Here is a 21,102-nt window from a genome sequence, read left to right on the forward strand (position 1 = left end):
GGCGAAGGTCTAGAGGAATGAAGCGGCTGCCTTTATTGCATAGACCTTTTCAATTGCTTTTTAAATTGGGGACGGGACGCACAAGACACAGAACAGAGGAAATGAATTCCCCGCCCCCACCAGCGGGGGAAAGGAGGAACATTAGTGCAAATCTGAACGACGGCCCTGGGGAACCTGCCCCTCCCGGGCTGATTGGCCAGTTAAGTGGAGGCACCGGAGTGGATAGGGCGAGAACCGGGCCCTGACTGGCCGATGAACTAAGGCCTTTCCCAGCTCCCGTCATTGGGCGACGCTTAAGGTAGTCTCTGCCCTCAGTCGCCCTGGCCTTCAGCGAGCCGGAGGCGAGGGTCGTAACTGAGCCCCGCCAGCAGCAGCCCGAGCCCAGGCGCCAGGTCCCACCCTCATTGGTCAGGCACTATCCTCGGGACGGCGGGCCACCCTCCAGCAGCAGTTCTGGTTCCCCGGAGGCGGGATTAATCTCGCAGTTGGGAGCCCCGTCCCAACTCAGTAGTCAGGCCACACCTTCTACCTAAGGCCCCACCCCTAGCGGGATCCAAGCTAGATTAGGTTCTGGGCTCCTGCCCCGCGCAGCCAGGAGGCCCAGTGAGCAGAGTACCGAGGCCTGGATGCATCTGCGCCTGCAGCGGCCCGTACTCTACAAGTTCCCCGTCCACTGTGAGCAGGCCGCGAGGCGTGAGTGGCTCGAGGCGGAAGGCACGGGCCCCAGCGTATCCTAGCTGCGGACAGCCCAGGCTGAAGTGGCTACCACGCTCCATAGCCAAGAAAAGGCGCAGTAGCGCCGCCCGTGATATGCCGCTCTGCACCCAGCATAGGTGCACCAGACCGTCATCAAAGCGTGCATGTGGAGCTGCCACCAGGTCAGCGCTCAGGTGGCTGGGAGAGATGGCCAATATAAGCACAAAGTCTCCCTCCAACGTCACCCAGTCTGGGGGCAATGGGCTGCCCAAGGGAGGCAGCAAGTGGTCCGGTGGCCCCCAGGTAGAGGTCGCTGGGGCACCAGGGGTGGGAGGGGGGAGGCCAGAGGAGGCTGGCATTTCAGGGGGCCCTTCTGTGATGGGTGAGAGCGAAGCTACCTTGGGAGAGCTGGGGGGTGAGGGCAGCAGCGGGTCTGGGGACAGAGGAGCATCCCCAGCCCCACCCCAGTCACCCACCAGCTCTGGGCCTCCACCATTGAGAGACAGTACAGGCAGAGGCTCAGGTGAGCCAGGGGAGACCAGGGCAGGCTGGGGCAGGGGCAGGGGCAGGTCAGACACTGAGCGATGCAAGGGGGAGTGGGCCATGGGTGGCGCTGGTTCTGGGGTCAGCGTCAGCTCTGACTTGGCTCGGGGAAGGCTGTGGGCAGGCGTGGGCGATGCTGGCTCCACAGAGGCAGGGAGGTAGGAGAGCCGTCCTCGATAGGTGTGCAGTGTGGCGAGCCCCAGCACTGTGCCCAGTGTGAAGCGGGCACTGCCCAGGGCCCTGAAGCGCTCGCTCTGGATGTCCACGTCCGACACGAAGCCCCAGGCCACAGACAGGAAGGAGAAACAGCGGGAACCTGAGGCCAGTGTCACAGACAGCAGATCCAGTGGGTGGCCACCACCGCGGCAGAGCAGCAGTGAGCAGTTGAGCAGCAGGTCTAGGCCCAGGGCCGGCTCAAACCTTCACAGCCAGAGAGGGGAGAAGAGCACCATGGGAAAGAGGAAAGGCAGCAGCACAGGGCAAAGGGAAGGGCAGCGAAGCCAGGGCCCTGGGCCCACCGCAGCCTCATGGCCACCTCCTGACATCTGATAAGTGTCCAGTGAATGCCTCCCCTGTGCCAGGCAGTTCTAGCTACTAGGAATACTGCTGGGAACAAGCTGGCTGAACTGTCTGGAGGGGACATGGGCACCACAGCCAGGCTGACCTGCTTTACAGGGGGTTTGGCTGAGGGGGAGACTCGGGTTCCCAGAATCTCCAGAAAGGCTCCCCCCTCCCCTCAGATTGCCTCAGCCTCCCCAGCAGGCGTGGCCAACCTACCCCCCATGCTGGTTCACTGCCCCCGCCAGAGCATTTCCGGAGCCGCAGGGGAGGATCCCGACAGGCATCTTCACGGCCTCCTCCCAGTCAGGGCGGTCTAGGAGCCCGTTCAACACCTAGAGGGGGAGAGACCAGCTGCCTGGGTCCTGGTCTCCTGTAGTCCCCCAAGGCTCAGGGTTAGGGTGCTCCCCTTTACCTCAAAGAGCAGCCCATCTCCCGAGAGGGTGACGATGCCATCCCACTCACTCAGGCTCAGCCCTTGGACTAGCTCCCGGGCATGGTTCTGACGTTCTAATGAGGAAAACCCAGAGGTTAGGTGGGCTGTCTCCTCCCCCAGAGCCCAGGAGTCGTAGCCACCAGCCCCCCCCTCCCACCCTGGGGCTCCCTTACCTGTCTGTATGAGGTTGAAGGACAGCCCAGCTTCAGAGATCATGGGCAGCACGTGGTTCTTACACCACTGCCAGGCCAGACCCCGCCCCCCGAAGGGATTAACCAATAGGAGCAACCGGGGTGGCCGTGGCAGAAGCTCAGGGGTGATCTCTGCAGAGAGAGGGTAGGGTCTACAGAGGCCAGACACCCAGCCCCCTCAGTCTGGAAACAGTTCCTTCAAACCCCCGCATTGGGATGGTGTGGGCTGGCACCTGGGAGCCTTCTCCTCTCATCCTCACCTGGCCAGACCCAAGTATGCAGCCCCACCCCCTCCCAGGTGCTGAGACAAAGGGCTTGGGTGTGAAACCAAGTGCCCTTTGGACACATATGTGGGAGGACAAAGGAGCTGAGATCCCAGAACACCTGTTACCCAGCATCAGATTACTCCACAGGCCCCACCCGCAGGGGCCCCAGGCAGCCAGCAGGACCTGGAGGCCCACAGAAAACTCACTAGATGGGGAACCCTGGAGAACCCTGGGGGGCAGAACTCTGCTGAAAATCTCTGACCCTCCACAGGCTGGATTAGATGCCACCTCTAGGCGCCTCGGATGCCTCAGGGGACTTGTGTTGGCACCTGTACACTCATGGTGGTGACTGTTCATGTCTCAGTCTGCTGCTCTCACCAGCCCAGGAGCTTCTGATTCATCTGTGGTCAAGACCCACAGGAGAGGGAGAGGACAGAGACAGAATCTAGCCAGAGAACAGGGGACATCGCTCATGTCCCTCTGCCAGTGTTGCTCCCTTGGTAGCCCATCCCTGTCTCTCACTCTTCCCATAAAGACCCAGAGACACCACAGAGGGAGATTAGGACAGTGGCTGCCCAGCGCCTCACCCCCGTCCCCAGGCAGTGGTAATCCTCGAAGTAGACACATGAGGGCAGTAGCCCAGCGCTGGGCTTCAGCACGGTTCTCCTCATAAGTGGCTGCACCATCTGCCCGAAAGGTGCGGCTGGCTCTTCGCCGGCCCCCACGCCGGCCCCGAGGGTAGGTGTAGATGCAGAAGTAGGCTGCTGTGTCCGAGGGGCTGCGGCTCCTCAGGGTGCAGCAGCCTGAGACCTCAGCCAGTGGGACCAGGCCACCCCGGGGCCGGGCTTCAGGCTTCGGGCGCAGCCGCTGTATGTGCAGGGCCTGTGATGTGAGGGTGAGGGCATATCTCGGGCCTCGGGCTGGGTAGGAGCCAAACTCGCCATGTAGGAGTGGGGTACTGGCAGCCAGTGGTGGTGGTGGAGGGGCCATAGCCTCGGCCCTGTCCAGGGAGTTCTTAGGCCCGTGTCCCCAGCTCCAGGTCAGCTCCTGCTTTGGCCTCTGTGGGGAGGGAGGGGGGGCAAGGGTCAGAGTCCAGGACCCCCTTGTGGGAGGGGTAGGGCCTGTGGGTAGGAGGAGACAATGAAGGGGAGTGGCAGGTGGGAGAGGAGTATCAGAGATGGACAGGCACAAGACAGCGTGGAGAGACAGAACACAGGGCAAAGATCAGTTGGGCAGGAAGGCCAACATCTTGAAAGGCTGGGGGACCCAGGCACACAAACATTCCTTTATTTATTCCCCAAGTAATTACTCAGAACCTCAAAGTGCCAGTTATGGAGCTAGGCCCAGCAAATATAGCAGGGAACAAAACAGACAAAAATTCCTACCTTCACGGGGTTTATATTTTAATCAGAAGACAAAACAAGATCAAACAGTAAAATTATAGTGCATTGGATGATAATAAGAAAACTAAGGCGCAGAAGGGGGCTTGGACGGAGGAGATACATGCAGAAATCAACATGTAAAGACAGAGAAAGGCACACCCCCACACACCCAAGCACATTGAGTCATCTCCAGGTGGACAGTGATCTCAGACATAAAGAAAAAGAGGGACAAACTCTGAAAACCAGAGAAACACTGAGAGAGACAAAGAGTTACAATGAGATGAAACCAAGACTGATGACAGATGCTTGGAGATTAAGAGTCTCTCACCCCAAGGGGAAAGGCAGCAGGCATTTAGAAGGGGGGTGGGCAAACATGAGAGGCAGTGGGCAGAATATGACCAGGGGGTCACAGCAGAGCCACATGCAAGCCACAGAAGGGACAGGGGTGGACAGCTTGTCTTCCAGCACTGACCTGGGTGTCTGGCCACCTGCTCTCCAGGGAGAGGGTAGGAGCCAGGACTGAGGTCCCTTCCCCTGTCCTCTGCCCAGCTTCTGCCTCCCATCTTCTCCTTCCTGCTCACCTTTGTTCTCCATTGTCCCGCCCAGCCACCTGCCTACGCTGCTTCTCGCCTTCCCAAGTTTACAGCAGTCCCAGACACACCCCAGTCTGTGGAATCGTCCTCAGAAACCACCTCTGCCCCCTGCCCAGGGCGGCCCCCTTAGGCCCAGGGTGTCTGCCCCACCCCCAAACCTGCAATGGCTCTCTACTGGAGCCTCAGATCAGCTCGAGCAGAGCCCTGCATGTCCTCCACTCCTGGGCCTGGGTCTCCACCCTGAGGCTCCCCGTCCGTAGGCCTACGTCTTCCTGGGCCCCTCGGTTCCCGGCCCTCATCCCTACTCGGCTAGCGGACCCGGTCCCAGGCCTGGGCTTCCAACCCTGGATCCCTCAGGGGCAGTCCTGGTTTTCCACTTCCATCTCCCACCCGAGCACCCCGGTCCCGGTCAGCGTGTAGGTTCCTCTCGGTTTACCGGTTCCCCAGACTCGGGTCCCTGCCCCGACCCCGCACCCTCCTCACACGCCGGGTCCTCCAGCAGCCAGCCCCTCAAGTCTGCACAACCGCCCCCCATCAGACCTAGGGGTGGGGGGAGGGTGTGCACGCGCTCGACCAATGGCCGCGCGGCCGGCCCCAGGCGCTCCAATGAGAGCGCACGGGGGCGGGACCAGCGGGCTCGCCAGCGAGGCGCAGGAGCCGGCCGCCGGCGAGCGCGAGAGCTGGGCGGGGCGTCGCGCTCGGCCGGGCCGGGCGCCATGGTAGGTGAGGGCGCGCGCGCAGCCGAGGTGACTTCGCGGCCTCTCCGGCAGTGCCGCGGACGCCTTCTTTGTTGAAGGCAAGTAGACCGTCCCAGTCGTTGAGTTTACAAAAGAAAAGGGGCGTGGAGAGGAAGCCGTTAGCTGGAGAGAGACCGTGACCCTAACACTGGCAACCGGAGTCCAAAGATGTGCGAGTTCCAGACACCTAGACGCAAGCAAGGCAGAGCCCGGGAGGCGGGGTCGAGGGAGCTGGGAGGAAGGGAGAGAGGCTTGGTTCAGACAGTTACATTCAAGACAGGCATAGAGAAAAGCAGACAGACAGACAGACAAGACGGTGGGATTGAGAATGTGCAAAGTAAGGGCACAGAACTCCCAGCCAATGACAGGTGGAGACAGACTCTTCTGAAGTGAAGACCAGGGAACAGAGGCTCCTTATTTCACAAACTGTTTACTTTGGACTCCAACCAGAGTGGAGGCAGCAGGGGATAAACATCTGCCCAGGAAATGACCCAGTCACATGGCAAGACAGACACAAAGAGAGACTTTTGGGTCAGGGGTGAGGAAGGGGAAGAATGTTGGAAACCCAGAGGCTCCTGGGCTGAGACCAAGAGAGACAGGGGCCAAAGACATGTTAAATCCACAGAGCAAGGCCAGGAGGTGTCACGAGACCTAGCATAAGACAGAAGCGCAGAGACATACGCTGAATGAGACCCGGGACAAAACTTTCTATAAAGAGACAAGTGGAGGAGTAAGTTCATTTATTGCTAAACAAATGTACCTCACACCACAGTAGCAACAGTCCCAGATGATGCGATACATAATGAGGGACAGAGACAGAGACGTAAGATCGAGAGATAGGAAGACGCAGCACTGAGCTCTGAACCCGGGGAGAAAAAAGCAGATGCTGACTAGTTTGAGGTTAAGACCCGGAGGTCACATCACACACACACACACACACACACAAAAAAAAAGGGAAGATGTGGAAGGAGGAAGGAAAAAAGGGGGCCTCCAGCCCACAGTCTGGGAAGCCTCTGATTGCTCAGCGTCAGCTGCCCTGTCTGGGAAATGGGGAGGAAGCTACTTACACCTGCTTGGAGGGAAAGCGGAGATCACTGATGGGGGGGGGTCCGCAGTAAATGATCTTGGCTTTCAGCTGGACGCTTACCTGGTTCTGCTGCTCCTCTGGTTGAAGGTGTCCATTCATCTGCTGCCCCTCTGCTCTGTTACATCAACAGCACCCTGGCCCTGGGTCTGAAGCCATAGGAGGGTGGTCTGGGCAAGGAGTCAGGCCTCACTGTCCAGGCCTGGCCCGGGGCTCTGAGGAGGAGAAGAGAGTGGGTCGAAGCATCCAGCAGAATGCAAGAGGCCCTGCCAGGCTCAGTGGGTCAGAGATGGTCAGCTTTGTCACTGCCCCAACCAGTGGGCCAGGTTGTATCCAACAAGTGCTAATAACAGGAGGAAAGGCTAATTTCTATTGAGCACTTATGTATTTAGGCACTTTTATTTACTTATGTAATCCTGGTAAACACCCTGTATGCCAGACCTATTATCGTTCCTGTTTTTCTCAATAAGGGGAGTGCAGCACAGTGACTTGCCCAAGGGCATACCATTAATAAGTAGCAGAGCCAGAATTTGAATAGGGTCACACCCTGGCAAGCCCGTTTTGCCATCTTTCTACATCTGAACTTTTCTGGGGGTCTCCACCCCCTCATCTTTCCCTTCCCATCCGCTGGGTCTCCATCCCTCTATCCTCATCCCAATCCATGGGGGCTCCATTCTTTATCCTCTCTAATCTCCCCCTCTCTAGGTCACTCCTGTCTCTCTCAGAAGCTTGTCACCTATTTCTTCTCCACTCAACCCTTCAAGGCGAGCCTTAGTGCGCCTTCTCTACACACCAGTACCTTGCACATCCCTCACACCGAAACCGCTGGACCAGCTGAACCTCTCTGGTTGAGAAAAGCAGACCCTCCGTGACGGGAAAGCTGAGGAAGGGTCAGGGGGAGATGATGGATCGGAAGGCGGAAATAGGAAATATAAGGTGCCACAGATTGAGCTGCAGCAAGAAGATCTCGGGTTAGATATCTAGTAGGACTTCCCGAGCTTCGGCTGCGCTACAAGTTCAGCGCGAGATAGATAGGGCGGCCGCGAATCTAAGGAAACGCCGGAAGCGTGGGGTGAGAGTTTTCTCCAGGCCCAGACGAGACCCGCCAGCCCCGCCTCCTCACCTCCAATACTCGGCCCGCCAGGTCCTCCGGGAGCCACAGAGAGGCTCTCGGCGTCAGGCCAGAGCGTCACCGCGCGATGCCTCCTCCTAGATCCACGCATCTCTCTCACTCTCGAGTCTCTTTTTTCCGGAAGAATATCGAGAACAGCGACCGGGTAGGGCCAGAGAGGCCCCCGACGTGCTGGCCCTTCTCTCCTCAACGTCGTGCTTGTTTCTCTTTGGTTGTTCCTCCGCCCTCTTCAGTTTTTGTCCTTTTCGCCAGCCTTCCGAAACACCATAGAGAAGACCTGTCCCTGGTAGAGCGTCGTGTCGCTCCCGTGTGACGCCACCAGGACGCTGCGCGCTGGAGGCTTTCCCCGCCCACCTCGGCGTTGCTCTTTCTTTCCGGACTAGGCCGAGCTGTAGGCGCCATCATGGTGAGTGAGCCTTGCGACGTCCAAGGCCTGCCTATCCGCTGCCATCCTCGGCGGTCTTGGGGTGGGGGCTTGCGGGAGGGGTGCCGTGGGTGCCCGAAGGAGGCAACTTTTGAGGCTGGAGGGCTGTTCTGATGTCCTGGAGACCGGGAATGGGTTAAGAGTCCCTTGGTCCTGTGTTACTGCCCCCGTTGCAGTGATGATCAAAATGAGGTGCTGGGCGGCTGAGCGGTGGACCGACGCCCCAAGCCAGGGAATGGCCGAGCCAGGAATCGGTCCTAGGTAGCTTCGTCGTAGCCACTTTTAACTGCTTGCCTTTGCCGCCCTTGCCTGGACCTGTCACTCCCCAGTCTGGAAACTTGGGTTCTGGGGCAGTCGAGAATCTCATGCGTGGGACTCGGTCCGGACGGGCCTCGGATTGAGTCTTAGTCCTCTACGCACCTCGTGCTCGTGCTTTCCGGCCTGCGCCCCAGTGTCTTTTCTTTTTTCTTTGGGAACATAGTAGTGTTGTGTTGGAGATGAGGGAGTTGGGAAGAAGTCAGTCACTAGTTACTGGCCGTGCACATCACGGGGTCGTGCACAGAGGAAGTGCTGATGCTTAGTTACTAACGATCACACAGTCCGAGAAGGGCAGGTAGGGATGCATTGGGAAATTTGGGCTTTCCCTAGATTCTTGGGTCTAAAGTGGGAGTAAACTACTTCAGAGAGTTGTTAGAGGGAGATAACTGCTTTTGCGGTCCTTATTTATAAAGGTTCACCGCTGTTATTACTTAGAGCTTGCCATTGGCTTATTTTTGATTATCCTCCCGGTAAGAGAGTCCATTGTTTGGTTTTTGTTTTGCTTTGGGAGGGGGTATACTGGAGAACCCAGGGGCTCTCTGCCACTGAGCTACATTCCCCACTCTTTTTAGTGTCTCTCTGTTGCCCATGCTGGCCTCAAAATTGCCAGCCTGCTGTCTCAACTGGGATTATAGGCATATATTATGTCCTTCCAAAGATACAGCTTGTAACGACTTAAAATTTTGGGTGGCTACTGTACTGAGATCCTTAGAGGTTCAGTGGTCTTCAGATGATGCCCACCTTACAGAGAGGGCTCAGAACTGACATGGATTTGAGCTCTTGTCCCCAGAGCCTGGGTCCCTGCTCAGTCTGGAAAATAAGTAGCAACTGAGGCTGTCTATGAAGTGATCAGATTCAGAACTGGAACCATGGCTTCCCCTTACCCCTATAGGGAGTCGACATACGCCATAACAAGGACCGAAAGGTTCGGCGCAAGGAGCCCAAGAGCCAGGACATCTACCTAAGGCTGTTGGTCAAGGTGAGGTTGGGTCTGAGATCCTTGGGCAGGGCTACCCCAGGTCTGGATTGAGTATATCTTGGAATGGGGAGGGGGTGTTCTGTGTCCCTGGCCAGGAAGGGGTGGGGTGGGGAAGTCGCCCTTGCCTGGACCTGTCACTCCCCAATCTGGAAATTTGAGTTCTGAGGCAGTCGAGAATCTTGAGGGTTGGGGAGCCTTTTTACCTTGAATCATTTGTTTGTTCCTTCACTTGAAAGTGGAGGGTGCTGCTGCTGGCTACACCACATTCTCACTGTCTTCCCGATCCTCTACAGTTGTACAGGTTTCTGGCTAGACGAACCAATTCTACCTTCAACCAAGTGGTACTGAAGAGGTTGTTCATGAGTCGCACCAACAGGCCACCTCTCTCCCTCTCCCGGATGGTGAGTGTCTGGGCCAGGGGCTGGCTCTGGAGGGGGTGCTGGAGCATCCCCTGAGTCCAGGCAGCCAGCAGTGGGTGCCCAGCTCTGAACCTCTGTCAAAATCAAGTGTCTGTGGACAGCTGGCCCAGCGTCTTAGCCTTACTTTCACGTATCTCTGGGGCTCGGGGTTTAGTGGTAGAATGCTTGCCTAGCATGCCAGGTCCTAGGTTTCGTCCCTAGCACACACCTTCACCAGGTGAGATGTCTCTGTTTGGACTTTTTCTTCTGTTCTAGTTGGGAGGTGAGGTATGGGCAGGTTAGTCCATTTGGAGGGCACGGTCCTTGGGATACCCGAAGTGGGGGATGGGATTTAAACACCAGAACAACTTTTCGTATGCCTCTCAAGATCCGGAAGATGAAGCTTCCTGGCCGAGAAAACAAAACAGCTGTGGTCGTGGGGACCATAACAGATGATGTTCGTGTTCAGGAGGTGCCCAAACTGAAGGTGAGTGGCGCTTGGGACTCTGGCTCAGGAAACTGTTCTCAGACCTGACCCGATTTCTTGGTCTGTTGTAATGCCACCTCTGTCACTCTTGTGGGTGGGACCAGCACCACACTTGTCCTGGTGGCCTTTAGGATAGGATAGAGTGGTCGTTTGTGGTGGAAGTCCTCGGCGAGCCCCTCTGGGCTCCGCTGTAGACTGCTGGCCTGCTGCTGGTTCTGGGGTGAGCCTGTGCTCAAGTCTTGAGTTTTTTCTTTTGCCGCTTCTGTCATTTGCATACCACATCCTTAAATCATGCTTTCCCCAGTTTCCTTATTCCTCCAAAATACATGAGATGTGGTCGGAGGTTCTGAGAGGTTAAGGGCTGGGGCCCTGTGGTGGAGCACTTGCTGGCACAGGTGAGGCACTGATTTCCATCCCCAGCACCACATTAAAAAAAAAAAAGCAGCTGTCAATCCAGGAAGCTCCTGGTGGTGGTACCAGCAGCCATGCTTGTGCTGGGCCAGGGCAGTGGATGCAGTCCCTAGGTCTCCCTACAGGAGACTTGAGCCCCTCCCTCCTGTTTCCCCCAGGTGTGCGCACTGCGGGTGACCAGCCGAGCCCGTACCCGAATCCTCAAGGCTGGGGGCAAGATCCTCACCTTTGACCAACTGGCCCTGGACTCCCCCAAGGGCCGTGGCACGGTCCTACTGTCTGGTAAGTAATGCTTGCTGGCACCTGTTGGGGTTTGGTGAGGTGCACTGGCCTTCACCCTCCTGGGTCTGGGAGGTCAGACACGCCCAGGCCTGCACCTCATGGTCTTCAAGCCCTGTGCAGGCCAAAGGCACAGTGGCTCTTACCTGTCCCTGCCTGATTCCTTCTTCCTCTCCCCAGGTCCTCGCAAGGGCCGAGAGGTGTACCGGCATTTTGGCAAGGCTCCTGGGACCCCACACAGCCACACTAAGTGAGTATCAGGGTCCCCTGCAGGTCTGGCTTCGATGCCTTTTAGCTGCCCTCCCTTTGCTCGGCCCGCAGTTCCCTGGGTTAAGTGCAGGCTGACCAGGCCACAGGCCTCAGTGGGGGCATCTTCTGGGGAGCTGGGGCTTACATTTCACACCCTCGCTGTGGGGCTCAGGCCGGGATCCTGAGGTCCTGGTGCAGGCTCTTCCTCTTGGCTCTCTGTGCAGCACAGCAGGAGGCTTCACCTGACCCTGTCTCTTCTTTCCACAGACCCTATGTCCGCTCCAAGGGCAGGAAATTCGAGCGTGCCAGAGGTCGGAGGGCCAGCCGTGGGTACAAAAACTAACCCCAGATTTACTGTTAATAAAGAGGCTTTGAATTTGATGGCCTTCTTGTGTTATTAATGGGGAGCAGAGTGGGGACCAGCCGAAGGCACCTGTGAGTGGGAATGCATCTGGTCTGGGGACTTGAAGCTGGGTCCTCCAAGAAGACCAGCCTCCAGGAGGAGCCCTTCCTCTCTGCCTTCCTGGCACATGCGCAGAGTACCTTACTGGGCCAGTTGGACCTTCTACCCACTGGAATCAGCCCCCACTCCTTCCCAGGTGTCTTGTTTTCCTGTTTCCTCCTAGAATTAGCCATGCTGCCTCCCCTGGATCTCCCTGGCACTAGGGGGTGGGGCTGCAGTGTGGGGGTTGGGAGCAGGTGAGGTTTTGCCCTCTCTCCTGGTAACCGGAAGCCTGAGTGGCAGCTGGCCATTCGCTGCCAAGTGCCCCTGTGTGGTCCCTCCCTGTGTTTACATAAGGGGCTGGGTTCCCAGGTCCCAGGTTAAAGCCTGACAAAGGCCCGGAAGAACAGGAGTGAAAAGGAGGTCTCCAGCCCTGATACTGGCTCTCTGAGAAGGCAAGAAGAAGGGGGTAGAGACTCTGGTTGAACAAGGCCAGCTTTACTCGTCCTCTGCAGGAGCCCTTGCTGTGGTCTAAAGAAAAGCAGGCCCAGGGACTGAAAGGTGGGGCAGCTGGTTTGTAGAATCCTGGGAGAATTGGGAAGGGAGACAGGATAGAGCTTGGTCCCTGTCCAGGAAGAAGTGAGTGGTGAGCTGGTCAGACTGAGGCAGAAGTCCATGCAGGGGTCAGTTTGGGTGGGGACGGCTCTGGGGCCAAGGCACAGGCGGCAGCAGCCAGCCTGAGAAGCTACGTCTGGCCAGTCTGCTTTCATAGGTGGGTTGTCAAGATCATGGGCAGGTTTCAGAGCACCTCAGCCCTAACTGCAGCAGCCTCAGGGGCTGGGGTATGAGGGTCCAGAAGTAGGGTGTGCCCCATTGTAGGGAAGAGATTGGCCAGTTCCCCAGGGGAAGGAGCAGTGCCTCGGCTTGGGGCTGAGGCGCATTTCTCCAGGGCTGGGAGGCGTCCAGGATGGTGAGCCAGTGAGCACTGGTGAGCCAGCCGACTGATGGACCAGAGAGGCTCGTCCAGGCAGAGAGACTGGACAGGGGACAGCTGGGGGCTCCACCAGCTGACAGGTATCATCAGTCAAGCTACAGGTGTCTGTCAAGCAGCCAGGTGGTCAGCTAGACATGCTCTTGGCCAGATTCACACTTGCAACCCACTGTGCCATTGGTTAGTGAGATTGGGTGGTCAGGCACAGGCGGACAACCTGTTTCCCAGAAATGGTCAGGCAGTTAGCCAGACCTTCAACCAGGGCAGCCGGGTGGTCAGTCTGACAAGGTGGAGACATCTTGTGGCTGGCAGGCTGGAGGTCGTGTGGTCCAGCAGAGAGGCTAGCTGATGGCCTCCTGATGCCAGCTGGCCACCCAGACTGTTGGTAGCTGGTTGGAGGTCAGAGAAGACCACAGGGGCACAGTGTTGGCAGGTACTTCTCAGCACCCTGAGTCATCAGGTAGCCAGTTCACTGGACAGTCCAATTGTGGGGACTGTGAGCCAGTGACAGCGAAGGGAGCTGTGGACATTTGCGGGGCTGCCCTGGAGGCCTCAGGTGCCCTCACAGTCTGTCAGGAGACCCCAGATGGTCAATCCTCCAAAGACGGCCAGACCCTCGGGGACGCAGACACTCACACTCGTCCCACCCACCTGGCCCCATGGCAGCCTCCCAGCTGGCAGCACTGGAAGAGGAGGAACTAGGGGCTGGGGTGAGGTCCCCTGGCTTCTTGTATTCTGAGGGCCAGCGGCTGGCGCTGGAAGCCCTGCTGAGCAAGGGGGCAGAGGCCTTCCAGGCCTGTGTACAACAGGAGGGGCTGCGGCCCTTCCTGAGCGGGGACGAGGTCCAGGGCTTGGCGGCGGCTGCTGAAGACTGGACAGTAGCCAGGCAAGAGCCCGGCGGGGCAGCAGAAAGAGCCACCACCACCGAAGGGGACGGGGGCAGTCTGACCTACTGGCCTGGCCAGTCAGAGGAACCAGCACCTGTGCTGCGACTTGGCTGGCCAGAGGACACTTCCTGGAAGGGCATCACCCGAGCACAGCTGTACACACAGCCCCCTGGCGAGGGCCACCCGCCTCTCAAGGAGCTGGTGCGCCAGGAAATCCAAGCTGCCCACAAGGTGAGCACCCCAGGGGCCTGGGCCATTCCTCAGACCTGGACACCTTCACATGCCATTTCCAGGATTGGGCCCTGGCAGGACTCGCAGCCCTAGAGCCCGGGAGGCCCACCCTGGGCCTCATCCTTATGACAGAGATCTGATGTGGGCAGCAGCGGGGGGCGGGGGTCCCTGCTCTTTCCCTTTAGACAGCCATGAGCCTCAAACCAAATTATGACTGTCCCTCCATCCCAGTCGTGCATCCTATCTCCCACCACCGAGCCAGCAGCTTCCCACCCCCAGCCCCTGGGAAGGCCCAGCGTCTCCCCTGCAGCCCCAGAAAGCCCATTTGCCGGAGGCAGTCTCAGAGTGACTCAGGAGGCTGAGGCTGGAGGATGCTTTTTAGTGGACATGGTCTTCCTCTGAGGTGGGGACCATTATGACCATTGAAGAGATGGGGAAACTGAGGCATGGGCCTGTCAGTGGCTGAGTGGGGACTGGAACCCAGGCCATCTGACTGGCGAGTCAGGGTTTGTCACCACCTTGTTCTGTTTTAAGATCCGGTCATCAGCATGCTGGGGTTCCCAAAGCACACCTTAGTGGCCCAGCAAGTCAGCCCTCCTGCCCCCAGCACCCGGGCCATTCCAGAGGACCCAGGGCCCAGTTACCCACGGTGCCCTCCAAGGGCGCCCGGCCACTGACCCAGTGGACACTTGGGCACCGTAGTGCCACGGTTCAAGGGCTGTTCATGGTTGCAGACATGTATTTTCATTTTTTTTTCTCAGTGGTACTGGGGATTGAACCCAGGGGTGCTTTACCACTGAGCCACATCCCAGCCCTTTTTATATTTTATTTAGAGACGGGGTCTTGCTGAGTTGCTTAGGGCCTTGCTACATTGCTGAGGCTGGCTTTGAACTCATGGTTCTCCTGCCCCAGCCTCCTGAGCCAGTGGGATTACAGGCACGGACCACCACACCTGGTTCAACTCCCAGCCCTTTTTATTTTTATTTTGAGTCAGGATCTTTTTCTTTTTCTTTTTTTGAGGGGGTGGGTACGGGGGATTGAACTCAGGAGCACTTGGCCACTGAGCCCCATCCCCAGCCCTATTTGTATTTTAGAGACAGGGTCTCACGGAGTTGCTTAGTGCCTTCCTTTTGCTGAGACTGGCCTTGAACTTGCCATCCTCCAGCCTCAGCCTCCTGAGTCACAGGTGCGTGCTACCCAGCGACTTGTGATTTTTGATGGACGTTTTCTAGACCATTGGGGCTGGGCTCTTAGGAAGGCCTGCCTGTTTCTTGTTTGTGTCCAGAGGACTCCCTTTCAGCCCCTTGAGTATCCCAGGTAGTCCAGGCCCTTAACCCCAGCCTCCAGAGCATCTTACCCCCTAGTCCCCTGATGTCAGCCGCCACCCTGAGCGGCCCCCAAGTCCCAGACTCCACCCACATGTCCACATGGTCTCTCCCTGTGCCCAGCTGGTGGCCGTGGTCATGGATGTCCTCACTGACCCAGACCTGCTCTCGGACTTGGTCGACGCCGCCTTGCGCCGCTGGGTGCCCGTCTACCTGCTCCTGGACGGCCAGCAGCTGCCTGCCTTCCTGGTGCTGGCCCAGCAGCTGGGGGTGAACCCCTGGGCCACAGAGGTAGGGGCTGGGCCAGAGGGACCTGGGCAGCCCCGTTCCGCGGCTCTGGGGCAGCACAGAAAGACTTTTCCACGGGGTCCTGGGTCCCTGAGATAGATGCCAGCTGAGGATCTCCCGAGACCTAGTGCCCAAGACACGAGGGACAGTGGAGGTGACATTCCTGGGGGGTCCTGGGCCACGGAGGGGTATCCCCAAGCAACTCCTGAAGCTCTATTACTAGTGGCTCTGGGGACCCTTGAACAGCTTCTAAGGGTCACAGGCCACCCAGGTAGAAACAGCCTGGAGAGACCCCAGCCCATGGAGTGGGCCTGAGCAAGGGCGTCCCCCCGACCCCACAGAACCTGGACGTCCGCATCGTGCGGGGCTGCACTTTCCAGAGCCGCTGTCGACGGCAGGTGAGCGGCAGCGTGCGAGAGAAGTTCGTGCTCCTCGACGGTGACAGGGTCATCTCAGGATCCTACAGGTAGCTCATCTGTAAAATGGGCCCAAACACCCTTCCCAGAAGAGGAGGTGTGAGCTGGGGGGTTGGAGCCAGACCTGCTTGAGTACTGCTTCTGGCCCTGCTGCTGGCCTCGTTAGTAGCCTTGGGGAAGTCTTTCTTTGGCCTTTGTAGTTCCTAATCTGGAAAACTGGGACATGGACCCTGGAGCTACATGACCTGGATTCAAGTCTTAACTCTGTTCAGTACTAGCTGAGCAATGTTGGGCAATTTGATTCACCTCTCTGTGCCTCATTTCCCCACCCCCCCTCCAGACATGAGATGAAATGGTTAGTGCCTTTAGAACAAGATTTCTCGACACAGACACCACTCACATTTTAGGCTGCATCTTTGTTATGGGGGTTCTGCCAGGTGCACTAGAGGGTGCCGTGCTGTGTCCCCCGCCTGGACCTGGTGGGTGTTGGTCGCCACCCCCCTACAGACACACACCAGTTATAACAACCAAAAACTTCTCCAGAAAGTGCCACATGCCCTGGGGACATAGAAATGGCCGGCTGAGGATCACGGTGCAGGACAGTGGTTTTCAGCCTGCTGTGCACCAGAGTCACTCCGAGGACTTGAAACACAGCTTCCTGCCCACCCCCTTCACCAGCCTGGGACAGGGCCCCGCTGTGCCTTTCTGGCAATTTCCCAGGTGTGGCTGCTGCTGCTCCTCAGGACACACGCTTTAAGAACGGTGCCTGGCACGTAACAGAAGGAGTTCTCCATCAGTGTCAGCTGTCATTTATTTTTACGATGATTTTTTTTTTAGTCATATTTCATAGACTCTAAGGTGCCACCAAGGGAAAGAAGTATCCTGATTGAAATGCAAAAATACACACATCTTAGAACCGATGAAATACAGTCGTGCAGTCAAGCTCACAGGCCACCGGCCGGCACCACCGAGTCAGGCCCCGGGTGCTCCTCCCGGCCCTGGGCTGCGGGGGGACAGCCCTAGAATGGATGGAGCCGGGCCACAAGCGGTCGTCGAGGGCCTCTGGCCATTTAATGGGGGAAAGGGGGAAAGGTGGGGCATCTGGGAGACCGGTCCCGGGCCCTGCCCTCCCAGAGGGCTACGGCAAATGTGGCAGAAGCAGCAAGCCCACCAGCAGGCCCGCCGCGGCCGCCACCGTCGTGCTGCCTGTGTGGCCCGGGCTGGCATTGCACAGGTGGCCGTAGCAGCAGGTGGTGGTGAGGCTGTAGGTGAGGCCCATGTAGCTGACCGGCTCCTCCCGGCCGCAGCTGGTGGAGCGCACGCAGCCCTTGTTGATGACGGGGCCCACGCCCTGCGCCACCCCGTGGCCTGTGAAGCAGTCCTCGTCATCCCCGCAGCGCATGTGGGTGCCAGGGCACTTGGTGGAGTCGGTCAGCTCACAGAAGATGCAGTCCTTGGCCCCCGTGGTGCCCGGCGGCAGAGCCATCATGAGAAGCAGCAGCCAGCCGAGGACCATGGCGGCCTGGCGGCGGGGACGGCGCCCAAGCCAGGCCGGGGGCTTCCTGGGCGTCCGGGAATTGCTGAATGAATGACCTCCTGGGACTCCTACCCACAGGACTTCTGCCCCTTGTCCTGGCCACTGGATGCGTCAGGTCCCAATGCTCTGGGTCCCTCTCAGGAAGCTCTTGAGGCCTCGGGGCGGAGACAGGCCAGCGCCAGGGCCCGACAAGTCTTTGTGAAGTGGAATGCGGTGACCTCACAGACCCCTCAGGGTTCCCACTGACCGCTCTGGGGTGAGGTCATAGGTGGGGGCAGGTGGCAAAAGGTGCAAGGTGGCCCAACCTGCCGACCTTCAATGGAGCGAGGACAGTCACCTCGCCCAGGTGAGGACGCCTGAGCAGCGCCCACGATGCTGGCCACGGCTCGTCCACTGTGTGTGCCGCGCCCCCCGAGGGCCTGACTTCACATCTCCCACGGCAACCCCACTTCCAGGTGGGCAAAAGTGACACACCCAGGAGTCCCTGAGCCGGGGTCGGAGCCCGGGTCTCGCTTCATTCCAAGGAGGCTGGGAGACAGGAGGAGTCTGCGGGGCATGTGCTGCGCCAAGACTGCAGCCGCGAATTTACGAACACACCCCGTGGGGACAGGGGTCAAGAGCACCCACCACCACACGGCTCTCAGGCTCTCCGCGCTGGCCACAGGCAGGGACAGGAACCCATGTCCTCGCTGGCGTCTGCCTGTACTTGGGCTTCATGTTACGGAGGAAGGAGCTGAGGCAGGCAGGGGGCAGGAGACCCAGGGCCGGCAAACAGCAAGTGCTTAATGAAGGCACTCTTTCTGGGAAGCAGCTGAGTTTAAAACAAGCCTGTGGGAGCCGGGAAACTCACCCCGACTCTTTCCAGCTGAAGGGCTCCTGGCTGGGGCCAGGCAGAGCCCAGGTGTGAGCTCCAGTCTGACTCCAAAGGACAGTGTCTTGACTCATGTGGTCCTCACATCTGTCCCTTGGCCCTGTACCTCTGTTGTCCCCCTTCTACAGAGGGGGAAACTGAGGTGCTAGAGGCCAGGACCTGTCTGAGGTCACCCCACCTGCCTTGGGACCCGGGAGGGGACTGGCGATGGCAACCAGGCTTCACAGAGACCTGACCCCTGATTCTGGTCCCCCAGCTTCACGTGGAGTGACGCCCGCCTGCACCGCGGTCTGGTGACTCTGATGACCGGAGAGATCGTCGACGCTTTCAGTCGTGAGTTCCGGACACTGTATGCAGCCTCGTGGCCACTCCCACCCATGCCCGCCCAGGGCCCCCTCGTCAGCGTCGCGGGAGACGGGCAGCTGGCCCGCAGCCCACACCGTGTGGCTCACCGCTGCCCTGTAGCCCCTGTGTCACGCCTGCCACCCAACGGGCCACTGGCCCACCGCCTGGCTGCCTGCCGCATCCTCGAGGGGGACAGGCAGGAGTCCCCTGCCCCACCAGGGCCCGCTCTCAGTGACATCCTAAGAAGCGTCCAGCGTGCCCGGACTGGCAGTGGCCCCCCGACTCGGCCCAGCCGCTCCCTGTGGGACCTGAGCCGCCTGTCCCAGATGTCAGGCTCCAGTGACGGTGACAATGAGGTAAGACCTGGTGGCTGCTGCCGGAGGACAGAGGTGACAGCAGAGGCCCAGGAAGGGGAAGGTAGCACCCACAGGGTTGCCTGGGTTCCCGGGTCCTACTCTGAACCCCAGAACAGGAAGTGTTTTCCAGGGCCAACCGCACGCCCCGCACCGGGGAGGCACGAAGAGCGAGCTGCTGGCCTCCGTGTGCAACTGCGGGGCCCATTCATGAGCCTCCTCCACGTGTTGGGGGGCAAGCTCTGGGCAGCAGGGGGCAGAAAAAGACCCCTGAGCCTTGGGTGCCACGTGCTTCCCTGAACCCCAGGTTCTCATCGAGGGGGTGGGCTGAGCAGCTGAGCTCCTTCCCGGCCTGGGGGAAATGGAATTCACGTTTTATTCATTGCATTCTCACCCGGGCCGGGAGGTCACACTGCTGTCATGCTGATTGTTACCAAGGGGAAAGTGGAGGCTCAGATCAAGTAACTCGCCCCAGGTTGGAATAACCACCCTTTAGACAACCAACCTGCTTTGTCACCTCGCCATGCCCAGCACTTTCACAAGACCAGCTAATCTACCCACTTCACAGAGGGGGAAACCAAGGCCCAGAGCCCTGGCTGCCCCCCGAGTGGGCTTTTCAATGGTCCGCTTCCTGGATCTGAGAGTCACAAGGCTGTAGGGGGAGAGGATTATGGGAGCCCAAGGGATTGTCGCTCCTGCTGCTCAGACAAAGAGGTTCCAAGGAACCGGTTGGACCTCACGGGAGGACCCTGATCAGGTGACTTTTCCTCTGAGTCTCAGTCTCCTCAGCCACAAAGTGAGCTGCTGGGGGGGTCCGAGCAGCACCACGTAGGGGAGACAGGCAGACACGCCTATGGCACAGCCCCTCTGAGCTGGACCCCAGCCTCAGTCTCCCCATCTGCTAAGTGGGAGCCAGAGGCTTCTCCCCGGGGCCAGACACCCGGGACTGGCTCCCTCCTCCCAGTCAGCGACTTCCTGGAGCTGGAGGAGGAGACAGGGGCTAGGCAGGGGCAAGGTTCTCACCTCCACCTCCACCTGGTCCCCTGCCACCTTGACCCTGCATCACCTCCCTTAGCAAATATTTGTCCCCCCCTCCCCAGGCAGCTGCCAGCTGCTTCCAGTTCCTCCCACCTGCAAAGCCGCAGGAGGGATGTGCCTCCTTGCCCCCTCGGGTCTGGGGGTGCCAGACCTCCCCTCCACCCTACCTGCTTCCCTGACATCTCCCCCCACCTCCCTCCCTCCCTCTTCCTCCTTCCTCTCCTCACCCCCATCTTCCTCCAGCTCCCCTGCTTCCTCTCCTCCTCCTCCTCCTCCTCCCTCTCCCCCATCTAACCTTCCCCTGCATCCCCTCCACCTCTCCCCACCTCTCTCCTCCCCTCCTCCCTCCCTGGCTCTGGGCCCCAGAAGCCTCCTCCCCGTCTCCTCCTCTCACCTCCCCTTTTTCCTTCCACAGCTCAAAAAGTCCCGGGGCTCCAAGGACACTCCTGCCAAGGCCCTGATGAGGCAGCGGGGCACTGGAGGGGGCCCGTGGGGTGAGGTGGACACCCGCCCTCTGGCCTGGTCCCAGCCCTGGGGTGGCCCCCTGCCCCTGATCCCCGCCCGCCGCCGACTCCGCTATCTGTCCCCAACCCAAAGGAGGTTTGGTGATGAGGCTGCATCCAAGCTCCCGGAATCCAGAGGTTTCCCGCAGCCAGACTGGGCCTCCCGCTCAGGACTTGGAGGGCGACCCTGACAGGAGCCCAGACAAATGTGCCCTCTCAGAGACCCCTGCCTGATGCCGTGCCTCAGACAAGGCCTCTGGCCTCAGGGCCTGGGCAGTGGAAGAAGCCCAGTCCGGCCCTAGGCCTCAGTTCACGGTCAGGGGAGTCGCAGGAGGCCTCCATTGCTGTGGACCCCAGGACCCGTTCAGCTGGGACCCACTCTCCCCAAGAGGCTGGCTGAGCAGCCCCATGGAATTCTGTGGGAGCCTGAGGAGTCCCTGGACCAAAGGCCATGCTTCCCCCGCCCCCGCCCCACCCCGCCCCCAGAAGCTGTGAGTAAGCGGAGGGGGGAGAGGAGAGACGGGGCAGAGCCTCAGGGGAACAGCCGGGGGGCTGGAAGGTCCTGGGTTCACAGCTGCCCAGGGGTCTGGTGGGGGCTGGGCTGGCGCTGGGCGTTCGGGGAGCACGGAGCGGTGGATCCTCTAGGTCCCCATGACTTTTGCTCAGAATAAAACTCCTTCGTGCCCCAAACTTGTATTTCTGTAGCCAGGCC

General features: G+C 59.3%; 4 protein-coding genes across 13 annotated transcripts; 2 read left to right on the top strand and 2 right to left on the bottom strand.

Moving 5' to 3' along the window:
- Window positions 1-10: 10 nt before the first annotated feature.
- Window positions 11-7,760, bottom strand: Sphk2 (sphingosine kinase 2). 9 transcript variants are annotated; one of them, XM_005336633.5, is made up of 7 exons: window positions 7,610-7,760; window positions 6,550-6,701; window positions 3,278-3,749; window positions 2,407-2,556; window positions 2,213-2,307; window positions 2,017-2,132; window positions 11-1,659 (listed from the first exon to the last, which is right to left on the bottom strand). In XM_005336633.5, the coding sequence occupies exons 2-7, from the start codon at window positions 6,586-6,588 to the stop codon at window positions 564-566; spliced, it is 1,968 nt and encodes a 655-aa protein (XP_005336690.1). In that variant the 5' UTR covers window positions 6,589-6,701; window positions 7,610-7,760; the 3' UTR covers window positions 11-563. The 9 variants fall into 9 exon arrangements, with proteins under 9 accessions (XP_005336690.1, XP_013218951.1, XP_040134739.1 ...); XM_013363497.4 differs by lacking the exon at window positions 7,610-7,760 and adding an exon at window positions 7,286-7,594; XM_040278805.2 differs by lacking the exons at window positions 6,550-6,701; window positions 7,610-7,760 and adding an exon at window positions 5,102-5,228.
- Window positions 7,761-7,882: 122 nt separating this feature from the next.
- Rpl18 (ribosomal protein L18) lies at window positions 7,883-11,544 on the top strand. The gene is made up of 7 exons (XM_013363498.4): window positions 7,883-8,024; window positions 9,253-9,339; window positions 9,633-9,740; window positions 10,126-10,224; window positions 10,794-10,917; window positions 11,095-11,164; window positions 11,431-11,544. Exons 1-7 carry the CDS (start codon window positions 8,022-8,024, stop codon window positions 11,504-11,506), a joined length of 567 nt encoding a protein of 188 aa, XP_013218952.1. The 5' UTR covers window positions 7,883-8,021; the 3' UTR covers window positions 11,507-11,544.
- Window positions 11,545-11,878: 334 nt separating this feature from the next.
- Window positions 11,879-21,080, top strand: Fam83e (family with sequence similarity 83 member E). Of its 2 annotated transcripts, XM_005336632.4 has the most exons (5): window positions 11,883-13,714; window positions 15,163-15,330; window positions 15,669-15,793; window positions 18,408-18,852; window positions 20,303-21,080. In XM_005336632.4, the coding sequence occupies exons 1-5, from the start codon at window positions 13,256-13,258 to the stop codon at window positions 20,579-20,581; spliced, it is 1,476 nt and encodes a 491-aa protein (XP_005336689.1). In that variant the 5' UTR covers window positions 11,883-13,255; the 3' UTR covers window positions 20,582-21,080. The 2 variants fall into 2 exon arrangements, with proteins under 2 accessions (XP_040135532.1, XP_005336689.1); XM_040279598.2 differs by lacking the exon at window positions 20,303-21,080 and having other exon boundaries at window positions 11,879-13,714; window positions 18,408-20,294.
- Spaca4 (sperm acrosome associated 4) lies at window positions 16,548-18,563 on the bottom strand. The gene has a single exon (XM_040279599.2). It carries the CDS (start codon window positions 17,257-17,259, stop codon window positions 16,882-16,884), a length of 378 nt encoding a protein of 125 aa, XP_040135533.1. The 5' UTR covers window positions 17,260-18,563; the 3' UTR covers window positions 16,548-16,881.
- Window positions 21,081-21,102: the final 22 nt, after the last annotated feature.

The sequence above is a fragment of the Ictidomys tridecemlineatus genome, chromosome 15 (genome assembly GCF_052094955.1).
Source record: "Ictidomys tridecemlineatus isolate mIctTri1 chromosome 15, mIctTri1.hap1, whole genome shotgun sequence".
NCBI classification, from domain to species: domain Eukaryota; kingdom Metazoa; phylum Chordata; class Mammalia; order Rodentia; family Sciuridae; genus Ictidomys; species Ictidomys tridecemlineatus.